The sequence below is a fragment of the Artemia sp. Qi Xiang Cuo genome, chromosome 10 (genome assembly GCF_049724085.1).
Source record: "Artemia sp. Qi Xiang Cuo chromosome 10, ASM4972408v1, whole genome shotgun sequence".
Taxonomy (NCBI): Eukaryota; Metazoa; Arthropoda; class Branchiopoda; order Anostraca; family Artemiidae; genus Artemia; species Artemia sp. Qi Xiang Cuo.
In genome coordinates this window covers 12,229,463-12,249,283 of record NC_142803.1, presented here as the reverse complement: position 1 = coordinate 12,249,283, position 19,821 = coordinate 12,229,463, and the positions used below count along the sequence as shown (strand labels likewise).

Here is a 19,821-nt window from a genome sequence, read left to right as displayed (position 1 = left end):
TTAAAAAATTAAAAAAATTAAAAAATTAACTAATAAATAAAAACCAAAACGATAAATAAACCTTAATTAGCCTTGTGGCTAATTTTAAAAAATTAAAAAATTAACTAATAAATAAAAACCAAAACGATAAATAAACCTTATTTAGCCTTGTGGTTATTTTTTTTTAGCTGCTGATGATGTGACAAATCACGTTCTGGACTTTTGAAAGTTACGCTCTGGCCGGTAACCCTTCTCTTTTGTAAATAATTATTCTTCTTTTTAAGTTTGATTTGATTATTCATTTTAATTTCTGTTCATTTTAGGATTCAGTACCAGAGGACCGAGCTTCGCAAAGTGAAACAAAACATATAGCTGTTTTTTTAATCCTTTTCCCTAAATAACTTTTATTTCATTTTATTTAATTCGGTAAACCTTTTTGAATATTTATACCGACAAATTTTCTAATGTATCGACAGTCAAATTAAATTGTAATATGCTTTTCAAATATCTAGTACAGACACTCATCTTCAGCAAAATTAATTGTAACTATTTTAAGTAAGCTTTTGTGACGTCATTTATATGAAAAAAGTTTTCCCAAAATTAAGGCCCTTAACAAATTTTCTCATAGTCATAACCTATCAAGATCGTTTTTTTTTCTCACTGGAAGATGATAGTTTGCCAATTTGCAATAAAAACTATAGTGCCGTTTTCGAGAAAAAAAAAATCACATATAAATAAAAAATATTTATAACTAGAATAATGGCGCGTTAATTAACGCGCCATTTTATGACCAAATACTGTGTTTTAACTAGATTTATTAAAAAAAACTTTTTTCACAAAATAAGTTTTTCAAAGAAAAGTAAAGAACTCCATTATACAAAAAATGAGCAAAAATAAAAGCTAATGTTTATATATAAATGTTTTGTCACATTTAAGAAAGGAGAAAGAAACCTGCACAAGAACTACAGAGGGATAAGTTAAGGAAGTTCTATCAGTAAGCTATTTTGTAGAATGCTGTCTAATAAGATAGCTAAATGGTTGCAATATAAAGGTAGATTAATTGAATGTCAGGCAGAGTTTAGGGAAAACTATAGTACAATTGATCAAATATTTTTTTTACAGGTTTTAGTTAGCAAATATACAAGGTATAGGGAAAATAGGCTATATACAGCGTTTTTGGACATTAGGGGACATTTTGGACGTTTGGATAATATAAATACTACTACTACTAACAACTCACCGCAGCACCAAGCCGCCTGAGGCCAACATAGCTACGCACGCTCCTCCTCCACCCCAATCTATTCAAAGCTTCTCTTTTTACACCCGCCTACGAAGTTCCTATTTCCTTGAAATCTTTCTTTATGACTTCCTCCAACCCCAGACGGGGACGACCTGCTTTCTCTTTAGCCCTAGATGGTTGGCCGAAAAGAACAATCTTCGGCCATCCTTCATCCGCACAACTTGCCCTAGCCACCTCAACCTTTCTTTCATTATATCCATAGAGAGCGGTATTGAACCACATTTTTCGTATAGTCTATTGTTTGAAATACGGTCAGTCAGGCTGGTACCCAGAACAATCCTTAAGAAATTTCTCTGGAAAACATCTATTAAATCTGCACCCGCTTTTTAGGGCGCCCATGCTTCAGAGCCATATTTGACCACTGTCAGCACTGTAGCTTCTAATATTCTATTCATGGTTAGCAAACTTATCTTCCTGTTCTTCTAAACTTTTTTTTAACTGTGAATAAACACCCTGAGCCTTGGCTATTCTACTTTTAACATCGTCACTGCTCCCACCATATTTACTAATAATACTACCAAGTTAAGTGATGCTGCCCACCAGGTAAATCTTTCCGTTACTCAACGTCACGTTTTCTTTTTTATTTAGTCTTAGCCTCAGTGACGTAGTATTCTTAATATTAATGATAAAACGTACTTTTGCACATTGAACTCGAAAAACTTCTTAAATTTCCTTCATTTTGCTCACACTTTCATCTAGGATGCTTAAATCATCAGCATAATCCAGGAGACTTTTTCCAGGAGTCCATGAAACTTTTTGCTCCATATTTGATTCTGTGGTCTGTCATTACCTTTTCTGTGCTCCTTAAAACAAAGTCCATCAAAACATTCCCTGCAAAGGGGGATAGAACACAATCCTGCTTAACTCCTGAGTCGATGTAAAACAAGCTGCTACCCTCATTTGCTACCTTAACCGCAGCAATGTTATTCTTGCACAGAGCACTAATCGCTTTAATTTGTTTATCTGTACACCATGCAAGGATAAAACCTTTACTAAAGCCCTTCTATCAACGGAATCGAACGCTTGCTCATAATCTATAAAACTGAGGACCAAGGGTGTTTGAAAACTCAGGCACTTCTCAATTATTAACCTAAGAGTGAAAATTTGGTCGACACATCCTATACCTTTTCTAAAACCGCACTGCTCTTCTCTTAAAACTTTGTCTACGGCATCTCTCAGTCTAAAAGTATCATATTACTAAGTAATTTGCGACTTCCCGAGACCAGACTAATGCCTCGATAATTACCACACTCACTTTTATCACCTTTCTTATAAAGTGGCTTAATTAAGGTTTTCCTAAAATCATTAGGTACTTCCCCTATTCATAATCTTCAGTAACTTATTTCTAACCTCAGAGCCGCCATATTTAAGAAATTCATTTACCACCCTATCAGTACCAGGAGCCTTATTATTCTTTAATCCTTTTAGTACTATTGCTAATTTCTCCTCACAAAACAAATCTTCCTTCACATCCAAGGTAGCACAAACTTTTTCATTTTCCTCTATGTTTTTTCCTGCAACTCTATGTGGGTTAAGCAAACTCTCAAAATGTTCGGCCCATCTCTCTTTAGTTTTTTCCTTATCGCTAATTGCGACCCCATTCCTATCTTTAACTGGGCCAAGTCCGGATTGACTACTCCCTCTCAATTTGTTAATGTGCCAGAACAATATTTTACTATTATGCCCTCTAGCTGCATCTTCCAGATCCTGGGCAATTTTATCCATGGCCTACACTTCCCACCTCCTTAGTTCATATTTTAATGCTTTCTCCACTTTCTTTACATTTGTTTTCATACGATCTATCACTCAGATAATTCTTGTACAAGTCCTTTCTTCTTTCAATTAAGCATAAAGCTTCAGCAACTTCACAAATTATTTTTCTAAAATTATTCCCACCATCTTCCACATTATTAAATTTTAAACTCTCAAGTTTAGTATTCAACTGTTCCTGGAAAGTTTATCTCAAGTTCACATCCTGGAGTCTACCAACATCATAACATCTCAGGAAGTAGTTACCCTTCCAATATTTCAGTATTAAATTAACCCTTGACACTACTAGATGGTGATCTTTACTTTTAACATCAATAACAGCACTCCTATATACCCTAGTATCTTGTATTGATCCTGCCAGTCTTTGGTTTACTATAACATTATCAATAAGGTTTGCTGTCTTACCATCACGTCAATACCATGTTAACTTATGAGCCATTTTATGACCAAGCACCGTTTTGGTTATAACTAGATTGTTATACTTACAAAGTTGCAGAAGTCTGTATCCATTGCTGTTTTCTTTTCCTACATCAAATTTACCTAGGCTAGGATACCATCTATCCCTACTTCTACCGACCTGGGCGTTAAAATCTCCCAGTAAAAACATCATATTTTTACCTTGAATCCTGTCTTTTTGCTCCTGTAACTGTAAGTAAAATTCACCAGAGGCACTATTATCTTCGTTCGTCAGTTCTACTGGGGTGTATACTACTATAACTGATACCCTGAACTTTTTAGTCATTAAATGAGCAATTAGTATTCTATTATTAATGCTTTCCAACCCTAAACAAGGCTTAACAGCTTCCTTATTCATCATGAGCCCTACTCCCTGTCTATGTACCTCATCCTTCCTGCCTGAGTAAACAAATTCTATATCACCTAATTTCATGCTTCCTACCCCTGTGATACGAGTTTCTAAAACTCCTAATAAGTCCAGTTCTAATTGACTGAATTCGTCAGTCAAAACGTTGATACAATAGTCATTTTTAATGTTGTAACATTCCAAGTTCCAATTTTCATGTTCTTTAAATCATTGAAATTATTTTGGCCTCAGAAAAGGCAAAGATCCCTGATACTAGTGCAGGATGGGGATCACATATCTTCTCAAGTCTACACCAAATTGCTTAAGCCGGCTTAGAACCGGACAGCAAGAAGTCCCTGAGACCTCCATGAATGGAGGCTTTGTGCAATCCTGGGCCCATCTTGGTCACAACATGGTTTTCGGCACTTGGCAATGCTCTTCTATCAACAAGAGTCGAAATCCTGCACAGAAAGTCTCAAGCCTATTACCTCCGACTTATTATATATTCATGCGTACAAATATTATGCTACTACGGGGAGGCAACCCATAACAGAGAAATTAGCTAGGAAGAGGTTTTTTCAGCCCAAAGACGCCCATCAAAACATACCAAGCCCAGAAAAATTGTCCATTAGTCAGAATCTCGTGCGAATGCTGTGTCGTTTACTAGGCTATAATTTCCTCAAGGGGTGCCACTCCTCAAGTGGGAATAGAGTTGACCGCAAGGTCCTCAGTCTTGCGGGTATCCCGAAAAGGTCGAGGCAGCCCTTTGCAGAGGCCGTTGTCCATAGATCTGGATCTTACGCCCTGCCGCAGTTGTCGTTCTATAGAGGATCCTCCCGCGATGGTGTTCTGCATCACCATGCAATTTAACCCATTACTGGGAGAAGGTTTGCAACTCATGGGACTTTTCGACAAACCAGTGGGCCCTTTTGAGTTAATTTCTGCTCGTTTTGAGTTTGACTCGGTTATTTATTGTAATTTCTGTTCTTTTTGGGTTTCATTTATTTATTGATGCTGATTTGTGGTAGTTTCACGCTTGGTAGATTATTTGATTTTATTTTTTCTCATTTTTTGTTTAATGGAGTTCTTTACTTTTCTTTGAAAAACTTATTTTGTGGAAAAAGTTTTTTTTTAGTCATTTCTGTTTGTTTTACATTGACATAGTCTTTTCAGAGAAAAAGAAAATAACACTTTAAATCTTTTCGTTTTTTTAAGACTTTATACTCTAGCCTTCTATTTGTATGCTGGAGAAAAATTTTCAGCAATTTTTAACAACATACACCCTCTTAAAAATCTGAACACAAATAGTAATGTTTAATTTAGTTTCCTGAAATGGAAAACTTAATAACATTCGCAAAAAAATATGTTTACTTTCTTTGATAGTTTGGGTACACTTACGCTATTTTGATTTGGTTAAATTTTAAGAGGAGAAGTAGCCTCGTAAATTTGAACATAATACCCTCAGTCGTTCTTGGGATACTGCTGAGATACCTTATAGGGAATTAGTATTAACACAGTGCATTTTGATTTAATCTTAAGGTAACATTTAGTTTTTAAACATAAAGTCGAATGGGAGGGTGGGCGTGGGAGGGGGATTAGTTTCCCTTCAATCACTTTCGACTATTAAAAAGGGCATCAGCCCTTTCTATTTTCAATCGAATGAGCCCTTTTTGAAGTTCCTACGACAACTCCTTCGATACAAAGTGCCCTGGTCTAAACAACTACAAAAAAATAATACTTCTACTATAAAAATGTCAATCCTTCCAATCACTTCCGACTATTAAAAAGGGCACTAGGCCTTTCGATTTTCAATCGAATGAGCCCTTTTACGACAACACTTAGTTTCTACGACAACACTTCCTATAAACACCTTATATGCCCCAGGGCATAAATTACAACCCTTACCCTAAGGGCTGTGAGGATGGTTGTCATCCTAAAAGACCTAATTTCCAGAACTTTCAACTACGTTAAGCAAAATGGCTATCTCAAAATTTTGATTGGACGTGTCTGGGAAAATGGTGGGCGTGAGAGGGGCGTTAGTCTTTCTCCAATCACTTTCAACTATTAAAAAAGAGACTAGCCCCTTCAATTTCCAACCAAATGAGCCCTTTTGAAGTTTCTACGACAACACTGTCAATAAAAACCTTATCTACCCCCAGGGGATAGCTTACAACCCTCGCCCTGAGGGCTGGGGGGGGGGGGTTTCCTCAAAGACCTAATTTCCAGAACTTTCTACTACGTTGAACAAAATAGCTATCTGAAAATTTTGATTGGATGTGTTTGAGGGATTGGTGGGCGTGAGAGGGGGTTAGTTACCCTCCAATCACTTTCAACTATTAAAAAGGGCACTAGCCCTCTCAATTTCCAATTGACTGAGCCCCTTTTGAAGTTTTTACGACAACTCTATCATTAAAAACATAATATTCCCCCAGGGCATAACTTACAACCTTTGCCCTGGGGACTCTGGAGAGTTTGTCATCGCTTTCTACAAAAACTTTAGATGCTCCCAGGGCATAACTTACAACCCTTGCCCTGAGGGTCGGGTTTTCATCCTTAAAGACCTAATTTCCAAAAAGGTTGTAAGTTATGCCCTGGGGACTCTGGAGAGTTTGTCATCCTTAAATACATAATTTCCAGAACTTTCAGCTACGTGGAATAAAATGACTATCTCAAAATTTCAATTGAATGTGTTTGGAGAAATGGTGGGCGTGAGAGGGGGGTTAGTTACTCTCCACTCACTTTCGACTATCAAAAAGGACAATTTCAATTTCCAATCAAATCAGCACCTTTTGAAATTTCTACAACAACTTTCTATATAAACCTTATATGCCCCCAGGGCATAACTTACAACCCTTGAACTGGGGGCTCTGATGGGGTTATCATCCTAAAATACCTAATATCCAGAACTTTCGACTACGTTGAACAAAATGGATATCTCAAAATTTTGATTGGATGTGTTTGGGGAAATGGTGGGCGTGAGAGGGGGGTTAGTTGCCCTTCAATCACTTTCGACTATTAAAAGGCACTAGCCCTTTCAATTTTCAACTGAATGAGCCCTTTTTGATGTTTTTAGAATATCGCTTTCTACAAAAACTTTAGATGCCCCCAGGGCATTACTTACAACCCTTGCCCTGAGGGTTGGGTTGTCATCCTTAGAGACCTAACCTCCAAAACTTTCAACTACGTTGAACAAAATGACTATCTCTAAACTTTGATTGTATGTGTTTGGGGAAATGGTGGGCGTGAGAGGGGGGTTAATTACTCTCCACTCACTTTCGACTATTAAAAAGGGCAGTTTTAATTTCCAATCGAATGAGCCCCTTTTGAAATTTCTAAAACAACTTTCTATATAAGCCTTATATGCCCCGAGGGCATAACTTACAACCCTTCAACTGAGGGCTCTGATGGGGGTTATCATCCTAAAAAACCTAATATCCAGAACTTTCGACTACTTTGAACAAAATGGATATCTCAAAAATTTGATTGGGTGTGTTAGGGGAAATAGCGGGCGTGAGAGGGGGGTTAGTTGCCTTTCAATCACTTACGACTATTAAAAGGCACTAGCCCTTTCAATTTCCAATTGAATGAGCGCTTTTTGATGTTTTTAGAATATCGCTTTCTACAAAAACTTTAGATGCTCCCAGGGCATAACTTACAACCCTTGCCCTGAGGGTTGGGTTGTCATCCTTAAAGACCTAATTTCCAAAACTTTCAACTACGTTGAATAAAATAACTATCTAAAAATTTTGATTAGATGTGTTTGGGGAAAAGGTGGGCGTGATAGGGGGGTTAGTTGCCCTCAAATCACTATCGACTGTTAAAAAAGGGAACTAGCTCTTTGAACTTCCAATCGAATGAGCCCTTTTCCAGGTTTCTACGACAAAGATTTCAATAAAAACCTTATATGCCCCCAGGGCATGACTTATAACACTTGCCCTGAAGACTGTGGGGGGAGTGTCCTGCTCAAAGGTACAATTTCCTGAACTTTAAACTGCTTGGAACAAAATGGCTATCTAAATATTTTGATTGAATATGTTTGGGGGAATGGTGGGGGTGGAAGGGGTGTTAGTTGCCCTTCAATCACTTTCGACTATTAAAAGGGCACTAGCCATTTCAATTTCCAATCGAATGAGCCCTTTTTAAGTTTCTACGACGAAGCGTTCTATAAAAAACTTATATGCCCCCGGGCGATAAAATAAAAGTTCAAAATAGGGATAAAATCCTTTTTAATAGACAGTGTATAATAAATTTCACAAAAAATACCAGATATTTCCGTCACATATACAGTGACAGAAATTATCTATGCCCCCAGGGCATAACTTAAATTCCTTGCCCTGAGGGCTGTGAGGGAACCCCCTCTTCCTCAAAGACCTAATTTACCTCAAAGACCTAGGTCATCCTCAAAGACCTATTTTACAGAACTTAAAATTACGTTGAATAAAATGGCTATCTCAAAATTTTTATTGGATGTGTTTGGGGAAAAGGTGGGCGTGAGAGGGGGGTTAGTTCCCCTCCAATCATTTTTGACTATTGAAAACGGCACTAGCCGTTTGAATTTCCAACCGAATGAGCTTTTTTTGAAGTTTCTACGACAACCCCTTCTATAAAAACCTTATATTCCCCCTGGGCATAACTTACAGCCCTTAGAAAAAGGCATAACTTACTCATAGCTGATTAGAAAAAGTAAGTTTTGGTCCGTTTTCGGTCGAAATGATTTTTTCAAGGTTTTTGGAAAATAAATTTCGGTGTTTTTGGCCCATTCAAAGTCAAGTAAGACAAGGTTTTTTTTTCCAAGTTTTTTGGAGCATAAGGGTTCTTTTGGCCCTATAACTTACAACTATAAGTTTCAAGCTTTCCAGAAAAAAAATGGCTTTTTTGGGGAGGCGAACCAATATTCAGGAGACAAAAATGTTTTAGGACACTTATTTCTTTCCTTAAATATGCTATTCAAAGTCCTCTTGTCCTTCCAAGACTCTCCCTAAAGATCCTAAATTGGGCTCTCCAGTTGTTCTCAAGATATTGCAGATGCGCTATTTTGATAGCCTGGGTACATGTTTTGGCTCTAACTTATTTCATCACTCAAATTAAATTTATATTAGCTATATCAAAAATTGCTATTTTTGTCCTACATGGCACTTTTACTCTGGTGTTCTCAAGACAAATTTATAAAAAAGCAAGTAGACATGAGTCACTAACTATCTCTGTGCGATCTTCCAGCAACCTGCTAGCAAAATTATTATTAAATTTTGTTAAAAAAAATTTAATAAATGCAAACAAAAATGATACGACACATCATCGTTATCCAAGTAAAATTGTAATTTTCGTTTTCTTTTTTTCTTTTTTTCTTCTTTTCAAGATGGGTGATCGTAAACCTCCTTTCGACGGTTTTCGACAGTGGTTGAAAACTTCAATTTTGAGCTTCTTGTTTCGATTGGACGTTATTTTCGAGGGGCTTTAGACTCTTGTTTTGACATTCTAAAAATTTTGAATTCATTATTACAAGCTGTAGTTAGGTTGGACCTATATAACAGTTATAATTTCTTACTTGTAGTTAAATGGGAGTTTTTTTTCAGCAGACAGTTTCTTAGAAAATGTGTTTTTCAACTTTCGGTTACTTTGGGTCCCTCTTTACTAGGTTGTATCTATCGCTGTAGCTGTGACAACTAGGTTGCAGCTCTGCTGGCAATTCTACATTAATATTGTCTTAGCAGTCATTCAAGCCGTGTCTTGGAAATATTAAGTAAATAGGAATATTTCGTTCGTATCACCTATAACATCTTTTTTTAAATCAAAACTCTATGATCTTTCAGTTTTATTGATTATATTATTTCAGTTTAAGTCACTTTTATTACTGTTTACTCTTTTTTTTCTTGAGAGAGGGAGAGAACACAAATTATTAAAATAAAATGACAAGAATGAAATAACAAAGAAAATACTACAAGTAACGATCAACCTCTTCCTAGAGACGTGGTGAGGTCTGTTTTAGAGTCTAATCTCTTTCTATGGATTACTAACAAAACCGTATTTATTGATAATTAACAACATAAGTAACAAAAAATACTATTTCCCATTTGTATAATGCATATTTTGGCATATATTTGGAAAGTAATCCCTTTAGCCATAAATAGTAAACCGAAGTCCTTTGCCTTGAATCGCAAGCTCAGATAATTATTTAATATGTTTAATAACATCGGGTACATCTAACCAAAACTTCGGTCCGAGAAGAAAAAGAAGAAAAAGAGAGAGAAGAAAAAGTTGATAATGTCGACGGAGCAATAGGTGTCCAGACATTCTGAGCTTGTACAATTGAATAATTATGGACCTGATTTCCTATTTGTAACATAATCTTAAAACAAGTTTCTAGGCGACTATTCATAATCCGATTCATTAGCTCTACTTTACTGTAAGAAAACAAACCAAACAATCCGTCATGAGTCAACCCAAAAATGTCGATTATCCCTTAGTTCTAGGACTATCTACCTTAGTTTTTTCCTAGGATGGATGGATGATAGACAATCAATCAAAAAGTGAAAATGACATCATTTTTAAACAATACTGTAAAAGGCTTATGCCAGCTTTGCCTCTCACTCAGACTATTCCAGCTTTGCTTCTCACTCAGACTGTCTGTCTTCCTTTTTTCTCCAATTAGCCATGGCTTGATCTTAATTCAAAACGAACCGTCATGAGTCAACCCAAAAGTGTTGATCATCTTTTACTTCTATGACTTTCTATCTTATTTTTTCCCTAGGATAAATGGATGATAGACAATCTATAAAGAAGTGAAAATGACATCATTTTTGTACAATCCTGTAAAAGATTTATTCCAGCTTTGCCTCTCACTCAGACTATCTGTCGGCTTTTTCTCCAATTAGCCATGGCTCAACTAGAAAAGCTTCTTTTCTTGTAACTTCCACTTTGATAAATTTTCTTACATGGTTATTGTCTACCACTGAATATTCAAAATCCAGATTCAAGCCAAGTCCACCAGTAATTGCTTTTTTAAACGCTTTTTTAGCTGATTCTTCGTAATTAACTGGGACATTCCAAAGCAATCATTTTATTTTTAGTTGCCATCAATGGCAACCTGATCTTAATTCAAAACAAACCGTCATGAGCCAACCAAAAATCTTGATCATCCCTTAGTTATATGACTATCTAAATTAGTTCTGTCCTAGGATGGATGGATGATAGACTATCTATCAACAAGTGAATATACTACTAGTACTAACAGCTCACCGCAACATCAAGCCGCCTGAGGGCAACACAGCTACGCACGCTCCTCCTCCATCTCAATCTATTCAAAGCCTCCCTTTTTATACTCTTCCAGGAAGTTCCCATTGCCTTTCTTTATGCCCAATCTTTTTTTGTGACGTCCTCCTACCCCAGACGAGGGCGATCTGCTTTCCGTTTATCCCTAAACGGTTGGCCGAAAATACTATCTTCGGAAATCTGTCACCCTTCATCCACACAACGTGCCCTAGCCACCTCAACCATTCTTTCATTACAGCCCTAGAAAGCGGCATTGAACCACATTTTTCCCACAGTCTACTGTTTGACACAGAACAGAACAATCCGTAAGCAATTTCTCTGGAAAACATCTAGCAAATCTTCATCCACTTTTCGGAGCGCCCATGCTTCAGAGCCATATATGACCACTGTAATCACTGTAGCTTCTAATATTCTAATCTTGGTTTGCAGACTTATCTTCCTATTCTTCCAAACTTTTTTTAACTGTGAAAAAATACCCTGAGTCTCGGCTATTCTACTTTTAACATCTTCACTGCTCCCACCGTTTTTACTAATAATACTACCAAGGTAAGTGAAGGCGGTATTACTAATAATACCACCTGATCAATCTTTTCGTTACCCAACGTCACCTTTTCATCTTCAATTATTCCTAGCCTTGGTGACTTTAACTTTCAAAACTATTCTAGCACCCTGAACTCGCAAAATCTCTTAAAATTCATTCATTTTGCTCACACTTTCATGTAGGATGCTTAAATCATCAGCATAATCTAATTCCAGGAGACTTTTTAATCCCCATTTGATTCCGTGGTCTCCCATTGCCTTTCCTGTGCTCCTTAAGACAAAGTCCATCAGAATAATCCATATAAAGGGGGATAGAACACAACCCTGCTTAACTCCTGATTTAATACAAAACCAGCTGCTAACCTCATTTCCTACCTTAACCGCAGTAGTGTTATTCTTGTACATAGCACTAATCACTTTAATGTATATTTTTTTTTTTTAAACTACGTTTTCTAAAGAGTTAAAGAGGCTGAGTCACAAGTTCGAACCTTAAAACGTACAGGGATTAGGAGGTACAGTTGGGGGGCTAGGGATTAGGAGGTACAGTTGGGGGGCTGCCGCCCCCAAACCCCCCACTTTTGCAGCCTCTTTTGTTAAGGTTTTTATTTTGGGGGTCTTCCGCCCCCAAAACTCCCGTTTTTTCCCTTGCAAAGAAATGCTTTGCAACACGAACGAAGTCTGCTTGAATTTTTTACCATAAGAACATCCTATTGCATCTCTTTGATTAGAAAGAGTTCTGATCCTGTTTGCTGGATTTTTTACAGGAGATTTTTCCCTAACCGATAACAATCTATAATGTGATGAACTTGGTACGACCAACTGATTGCAGGATACAGGACTTAAAAAACCTTACAAAAGCGGGGGGTTTGGGGGGCAGCAGTCCCCCAACTGTACCTCCTAATCCCTGTACGTTTTAAGGTTCGAACCCCTCTTTAGAAAACATAGTTTTTTTCAAATAATTTCTGCACGTTTTTGTACAGTTTATTACTTATTATTGCTTGACTAACTGTTAGCTGATCTTGTCAGGAGTTAAAGTGGGGGGGGGGCTGCCGCCCCCCCCCCCAAACCCCCCGCTTTTGATGATTCTTTTGTTAAGGCTTTTAATTCCTGAATACTCAAATCAAATGCACAGTAAGATTTTCTTTTTTCAACTTTTCTTCGAGCATGCGGTTATACGGCATGTTATCAAAGCAGTGGAGACTTACCTGTAAGCTGAAGGCCGACTGCGATATTTTTCTGGAGACGCCTGTTGAGCCGAAGTATTCAATAGATTGGATTTAAAAAAGAAACTGAGTTTCTTTTTTAAACTTTAAATTTGAGAGATACTACTTTTAATTCTATATATAAAAAATTTATTCCTACGGAGAATCGAACCTGGGTCTTCCGCATGACAGGCAACAATAGTGACCACTGTACCATCAGGCTGTTGATAATGTATTTTTAGTCTCTGCAATCTATTTTCGACGCAAGCAAATAGAAAGTAAGATTTTCGTTTTTCGACAAAAAAAAATTATGGGAAAGAGCTGGAATTTTTGGAAGCTAGCAGTCGATCTTGTAAGGTTAAGAGGACTATTTTGATCTAATTTGATAATGAAATACTATGCTTTTAGGAATTTCAAAAATTAACAAGGGCTCTTATGGGAAAACGAGGTTTTTCGTAAATGTAAATTTGGGGGATAATTTTTTCGGTCTGAAAATATCAAAAGGCCCTAACAGGTCGAATTCCGCTTCGAATGAGTCCTCATTCACCCGGATCCGTTGCCAACTGTGGCCTGTAGGCGTGGCTAACAAAAAAAATAATTTGATGAACATTAAGTGGCTATATTTGGTTTTTAGAAAGCAGGGAAGGAGTGATCAGATTGAGCTGAAATTTTGAGGATAAGCTCCCAGGCCCTAGGAAAGCTTATTCTCTAAATTTCAGCCCGATCGGACAACGTTAAAGGGGGCTGTGGTGGGAGGGTCGAAACTTCCGATCCACTTTCCCCCATGAAGATAAAGTCGGAGGGGGTGAAATTTTGCATGTTTTTTAGTTTGAGCTTAGGCTACAAAATGCGATCACCGCCGTCTCTGCGACCGCTAAGACCGGAAATCGCTTAACATTGTGGTGGGTCGCCTCTTTAAAGAGGCTCAAGTGTGCCTCCTTGATTTGTCTGGTATACCATACAAGGATAAAACCTTTACTAAAGCTCTTCTACCAACAGAATCGAACGCTTGCTCATAATCTATAAAACTGAGGACTAAAGGTGTTTTACAACTCCTTTGTCATTTTCACAATTGAAAATCACATCATTTTTATACAATCCTGAAAAAGGCTTATGCCAGCTTTGCCTCTCACTCAAAGTATATGTCTTGGCTTTTTCTCCAATTTGCCATGGCTTGATGGCAACTTGATTTTAATTCAAATGAAGGTACTACAAAGAAACAAGGTACCAGAAACAAGGTACCAGTAAGAAAACAAACCCAACACGGGTACCGGTCTGACTTTTTCATACGATTCTCTGACTGAAACACTAGTGGGGATACGACCTAAAATCCGTATAGCTGAATTCTGCAGAACACAAAAAGGATGAAGGCTGAAAGAAAACTTATTTGACCAAACATCATTACAGTGAAAAATGTTTGATGTACCAAAAAAAGATAACCCATCTATTAATTATATTCTTTAATTATTGTTTATTACATTACTTAATAATTTTATACCCTATCAATAGAAAATTATTATTAAACGGTTAGTTGAATTATTCATTGTTTTCGTCGGTAAATATAAATTTTGTTTGTTTGTTTGTAAGACTTGTATTATAATTCTTTTACTGCTTTTTAAACGCGATTTTCTTTTATAGAAAGGTGTAATAAACCCCGTTCATATTCAATCGGGTGCGGGGGCTTGCTCTCTCCCCCGTAATAAATTCCCTTGGGAATTCATTGGGCTCCAATAGAAAAAGTCTTATTCTTAAATGATTTTCTTATTAAAAAAATGTGTTTTCTTATATCAGGAATTAGCAGCTACTCCCCACGTATTGACAATGTTGGTGGTATGAATGCTCCCAAACGATTAGAAGTTATTAATACAGAGGGGAAACGGCGCTATGAGCTACTGAAAGGCAATGATGATACGAGACAGGATGCAGTTATGGAACAGGTTTTTACTTTCGTGAACTCCTGCCTGGAGCAAAACAGAGAGGCAAGAGAAAGACGACTTAAAATCCGTACTTATAAAGTAAGAAAGTTCAGTGCTATGTTTTTCTTTTTAAAAGAAATAGGGTTTTAGATGGTGCTAGTAGAAGCAGCGATGCTTAATACATTGGAAGACATTCTGGACCAGTGGTTGTCTTGGAGTAAACTGTCTAATACAATAAATACAATCAGCAAATATGACAAATAAGTAAAAAAATGAAAAAACAAAACAGTCTAATAAAAGGTAACGTTGTTCATGCATATGAAGTCAGGGCCAACGTTCATTTGTTCCGTACATGTTTTGCGTCTATTTCCGTGAGCATCGGAATTGAGCCTCGCAACCTCCCTTGGAGGTCGTTTAGAGATAAATTCTGATGATAGGATACCACGGAGTACATGGCTATCTTGGCATTTCCTCTCCCAAAATCCATACACAGATTCAGCCTTCTTTTCTCGAAAAAAGTAGTTCAAATTCAACCAACAGTTCAGCACATGGAATTTTGGGCTATGGTAAATAATAACAAGAGAAAGTTTCTGTTGTTGTTTTTTTCAGTACACTTAAATTGTTCCACAGTTAAACTATAATACCGTACTTGGTCAGCTTACTCCGAAACCGGTCTAATAAAGGTAGAATAAGTTCTTAAGTACCCCACCTAGGCATTTCTAAAATCCTGGTATCCTTCTCGTGATATTTAATTTTTTTATTCAAAATGCTCCTTGTATTCACATAAAGGAAGCTTAAAAGGCTATTAACTTTGTATATTTTTTGGGGGTTGTCCTCTTGGCATATTTTATACTAATAAAAATATTGTGTGAATATACACGTCATTACAATACTATACAATACACGTCATTACGTCATTACAATACTATACAATACACGTCATTACGTCATTACAATACTATTATGTATCTATTTTGCTCTTTAAATGCATAATGTATGTGACATCATTCACATGACTTTTTTTTCTTCAAAATTAAGAGTCTGAAATATAGTCAGCCGAAGGGTGCACGTCCTGCCCATGACCTGCCAAAATATTGCCGTGCTCCACCTATGAGGCCTGCGCCCCACGTTGAAAATCACTTATCTGGACCAAATATGGGGTAAAATCCATTAAGAAGAATCAATGCTATCTTTTTTGGGAAAAGACCGTTTTAGACGTTGCAATTATTAGTAGTTAGTTATGTTGACCAGTGTTCACCTGGTGTCGCACAATTGGTGAAATCCATAAATACTAAGTAAGAGCAATTACCGCTATTTGTTGGAGGTTTATGGATTGTTTTAGTAAAAGTAGTGATTTTTAATATTGATGTTGGCAATTCGGACGAAATCTGGGGTAAAATCCATTAATAAGAATCAAGGCTATATTAGGGCTCTGTGGAAACAGACCGTTTTAGACGTTGCTAGTAATAGTAGTAGTAGTTAGTTATGTTGACCGATATTCACCAGGTGTCTCTACAAGTGGTGATATCCAGAGACTCCAAGAGTTGAAAACTGATGTAAGTACTTTACTCAAACTGGTTGTTTTGCTATGGCTGTCCTTTTTGATTGATCAGAAGCTATTCAAGGACTCTGTGACAAACCGTTGGAGATCATATTAAACTTAGGTTTCCCTAGATCCTTCATGCTCAAGTAAATGACGAAAAAGGGGATAAATCCACCTTCTATCATTCCTATTCTTATGGTCTTTCCTTGAGGTAGTAGTGATGCCCGAAGCAGGCTCCAGAGTAGATTGCCGAATGTTCCAAATTATGGCTTATTTGAACGTTTATTTCCTAAATTGGTACTTACGTATTATACCAACCACACTCAAGAAGTGAAGTTAGGTTAATCCCAATGAAATATACGAAGATATGATCAAAATATAAGACTTTTGTTACATAATTATTGAAACTACCACAGATTTTTGGGAAACAGGCCGCCCAGAATGCATTATATTAAATACCAAACCTAACCAACTCTATATATTAAATATCTAATTGAAATATACCTGTATAGTGGTTTATATCAATCAAGCTAAGATGACTTTCTCCGAGTGCCCCCTGATAAACCGGTTTTAAGCAGATCAAGAACAACAATGTGGTTGGTATAATACGTAAGTATCCCTGAATTTATACGGAGGTCTTATCGATTTAATTTTATCCAACAAATTGTATTCCCAGGGCTTCAAGCTTTCTTGATTCTTGTTTTTTTTATTTATTTATTTTTTTTAGAGATGTCACATTTTGGCTCTTTCTTATCAATTTATCTTATACAATTTATCTTGTGTTTTTTTTTCAGAAGGTCATATAATTCAGAGTCTCATATGTAAGTTTTTGAGCATCAATTTCACAGGAGAGTAGAAACTCAGGACAAATTATACAAAATCCTTTGTCTCTCCTTGGAGGGACAAGGAACCTCAAGGAAGCTTTCCTCAAGGAAGTTTTTGTTGCGCCACGGTTGAGAAAATACAGTTTTCTTATTTTTGATTTCATCCCATTTATACATTTTTTACTCTTCTGCCTAGATTTTTGTTTCCCTTGTGGCCTCTAAATCATAATTTTTTTTTCTGATTTTACGTTCTATTCCTCTTGCATACAGTTCTATTTATTTGCTTTAACTTGTTCTGCTAATTGATTTGTTTCTTTTTGGGGTTATGTTACACAATGTCTGTTGATAAACTTGTATTTCTATTTTGTAAAGTTCCATTTACATACCTATAATTTTCAAAATGTTCGTTTGTTTCCTTTATGAGGTGTATTTTATATTTCTAAACTTCTAGTTTAAACTTATGTCTCTTATAATTTGATTTTGTTAAATTCTAATTCTTCTGCTTACCTATTCGTTTCATTTTTGGGTTCTATTTCAGAAGTTTCTTTTTCTAAATTTGTAATTAAAGCTTCTATTTCTTAAAACTCTAGGATCATATTCCTATTACTTCATGTTTTTTTTTGTCTTTTCTTTGTCAGCTTATCTACAGGTTATTAATTTGAAACTTCTACATCAATTTGTAAATGTTCTATCTATAAACTTCCAGTTATTTGTTCCTTTTTTGGGTTGTATTTCATATTATTCGATTTATAAACTTGTATTTCTTTTTCATTAAGCTCTATTTATTTACTTCTACTTCTTTGGCTTATTTTTTCTATTGTTTCTAAACTTCTAATTTCAAGGGCCTTATTTATTTTGTTCAAAATTTATTTATTTTGTATTATAGTTTGTTCAAATTTTTCTGCTTATTTGTCTGATATTTGTAGGTTGTTCCTCTCTCATCCCAATCTGGAGTTATTGAATGGGTAAACAACACCCAAATGATGGGAGATTGGCTCCAAAGTGCTCATCCTCTATACTATCCAAAAGACTTGGCCCAAAGCCAAGCTATGGAAAAAGTAAGCTCCTAAATATGGTCAATTTTAAGTATTGAAGGCTGATGGGAGCTGGAATCCCGCTTATCCGGGTTTCGTTACCCAGATCAGGGGTTTCCTAGGGTGTAATCCAAAGACCTAATATGGTAAATAATTGCTTCTCAAACAATGCCTTCTTTGAAATACAAAGGACAGTGAAAATGAAATCTAATTGTTTAAATTGGTTACGTGGAAATTTCACAATTGTATATATGCTAAAAAAAACAGAACTTCTGTTTTCGATGAAAAAGACCTCCATATTCAGTTTGGTAGTCTTCTGTATCAGCATGTGCCAAATAAAGAAAAGAAGAGTAAATGGAAAATCAGCGGAAAATAAGCTAAAAGTGTAAATTACCAAAGAGCTTAAGAAGTTGTAGGTTTTCTTTTGAAAGTGTAGTTGTCTTCGGAAATATACAGGTTGTTAGTATTTGATTTTCAATGACAAAATTTAAGTAATTAGTTTTGCTTATTTATTTTTGCGATTCAACTTGGCAACACTGACGAATATATAGTACTGCCCTAACTTCTTAATTTTGAAAGATCCAAAAGAAATATCTTAGAAAATCAATGTTTTCTAGTTTGAATAGACCTAAGATGGGTTCAGGAAGCAAAAATGATTTTTATTTTGTTGTCCTTGGTATTTTTTATTTTTATTAGGAAGCAAAATTGTTTTTGTTTCGCTGTCCTTGGTATTTTAAAAGGTAATCAAACTTGTATAGCAATCAAAAGAAAAAGAATGTTAAAAAAGGCAAGATCCAATACTTTGGCATTTAAAACCATGGCACTATGTAAATATGTCTAAAATCGTCTCGTATAGTAACTCTCTGGTCTTTCATATTGCTTTTATTATTTAGCTTTCACTTTGCCAACACGTAAAGTTTGCTTAGTTTAAGAATGGCTATTGACCTATTTTAGCCACGGGGTTACTTTTCTGTTTCCTCGTTTTTTCTTTGTCGTTATTATTTCACTCTTTCACTTATTTTGGAACATTCAGCTTTTTAAGTAGCTTATTATCTTTTAAAAATAAAAGGAAAAAATTGTGGAAAAATTGCCGTCAGTGGGAATCGAACACGGATACCCTCTAAGGGTAAGGTGCATCAAGTGTCAATAAAAGTATGAAGAATTCCTTCCACGCTACAACGATTGAACGGAGATGTCGACCGAAATATCTGCATTGTACTTTTATCCACTGGCTGTGATTGTCTTCTTTTTTTTCTTCGTCACGATTTTTTGTTTCTCAATTGCTCTTCGGATTTTCTTCAATAGTTGATCTTTAATATCCTCGGATTTTTCACATTTCCTTATCTAATCAAACTTGTATAGCAACGAAAGAAAAGGAATGTTAACAAATACAGGAATATAGGCCTCAGTAGTATAGACCCTAATATCCAATACGATGGAAAAATTCTTTCTTCCTTTCTGTACAAACGCATATCATTGTTCTGAATACCCCCCCCCCCCCCAGGACTACAAAACAAAAGACGGATAAATTAATTTTGGCGCATGCGTGTTCCCAGGTAACACAAACTTTTTAGACAAACCGAAAGAATTTTAAAAAAGATTATAATAATAAATAAACTTTAAATGATAATTTAAATAAATA

General features: G+C 36.1%; 1 protein-coding gene across 2 annotated transcripts in view; it reads left to right on the top strand.

Annotated features, from left to right (window-relative positions):
* Positions 1-19,821, top strand: part of tefu (Serine/threonine-protein kinase tefu) — a 75,574-nt gene that overhangs the window by 33,767 nt on the left and 21,986 nt on the right. For both annotated transcript variants that reach the window (XM_089095274.1, XM_089095276.1), the window contains exons 7-8: positions 14,654-14,877; positions 18,072-18,203. In XM_089095274.1, the coding sequence (XP_088951400.1) occupies positions 14,654-14,877; positions 18,072-18,203 (356 nt within the window). The remainder of the gene's footprint in view (positions 1-14,653; positions 14,878-18,071; positions 18,204-19,821) is intronic.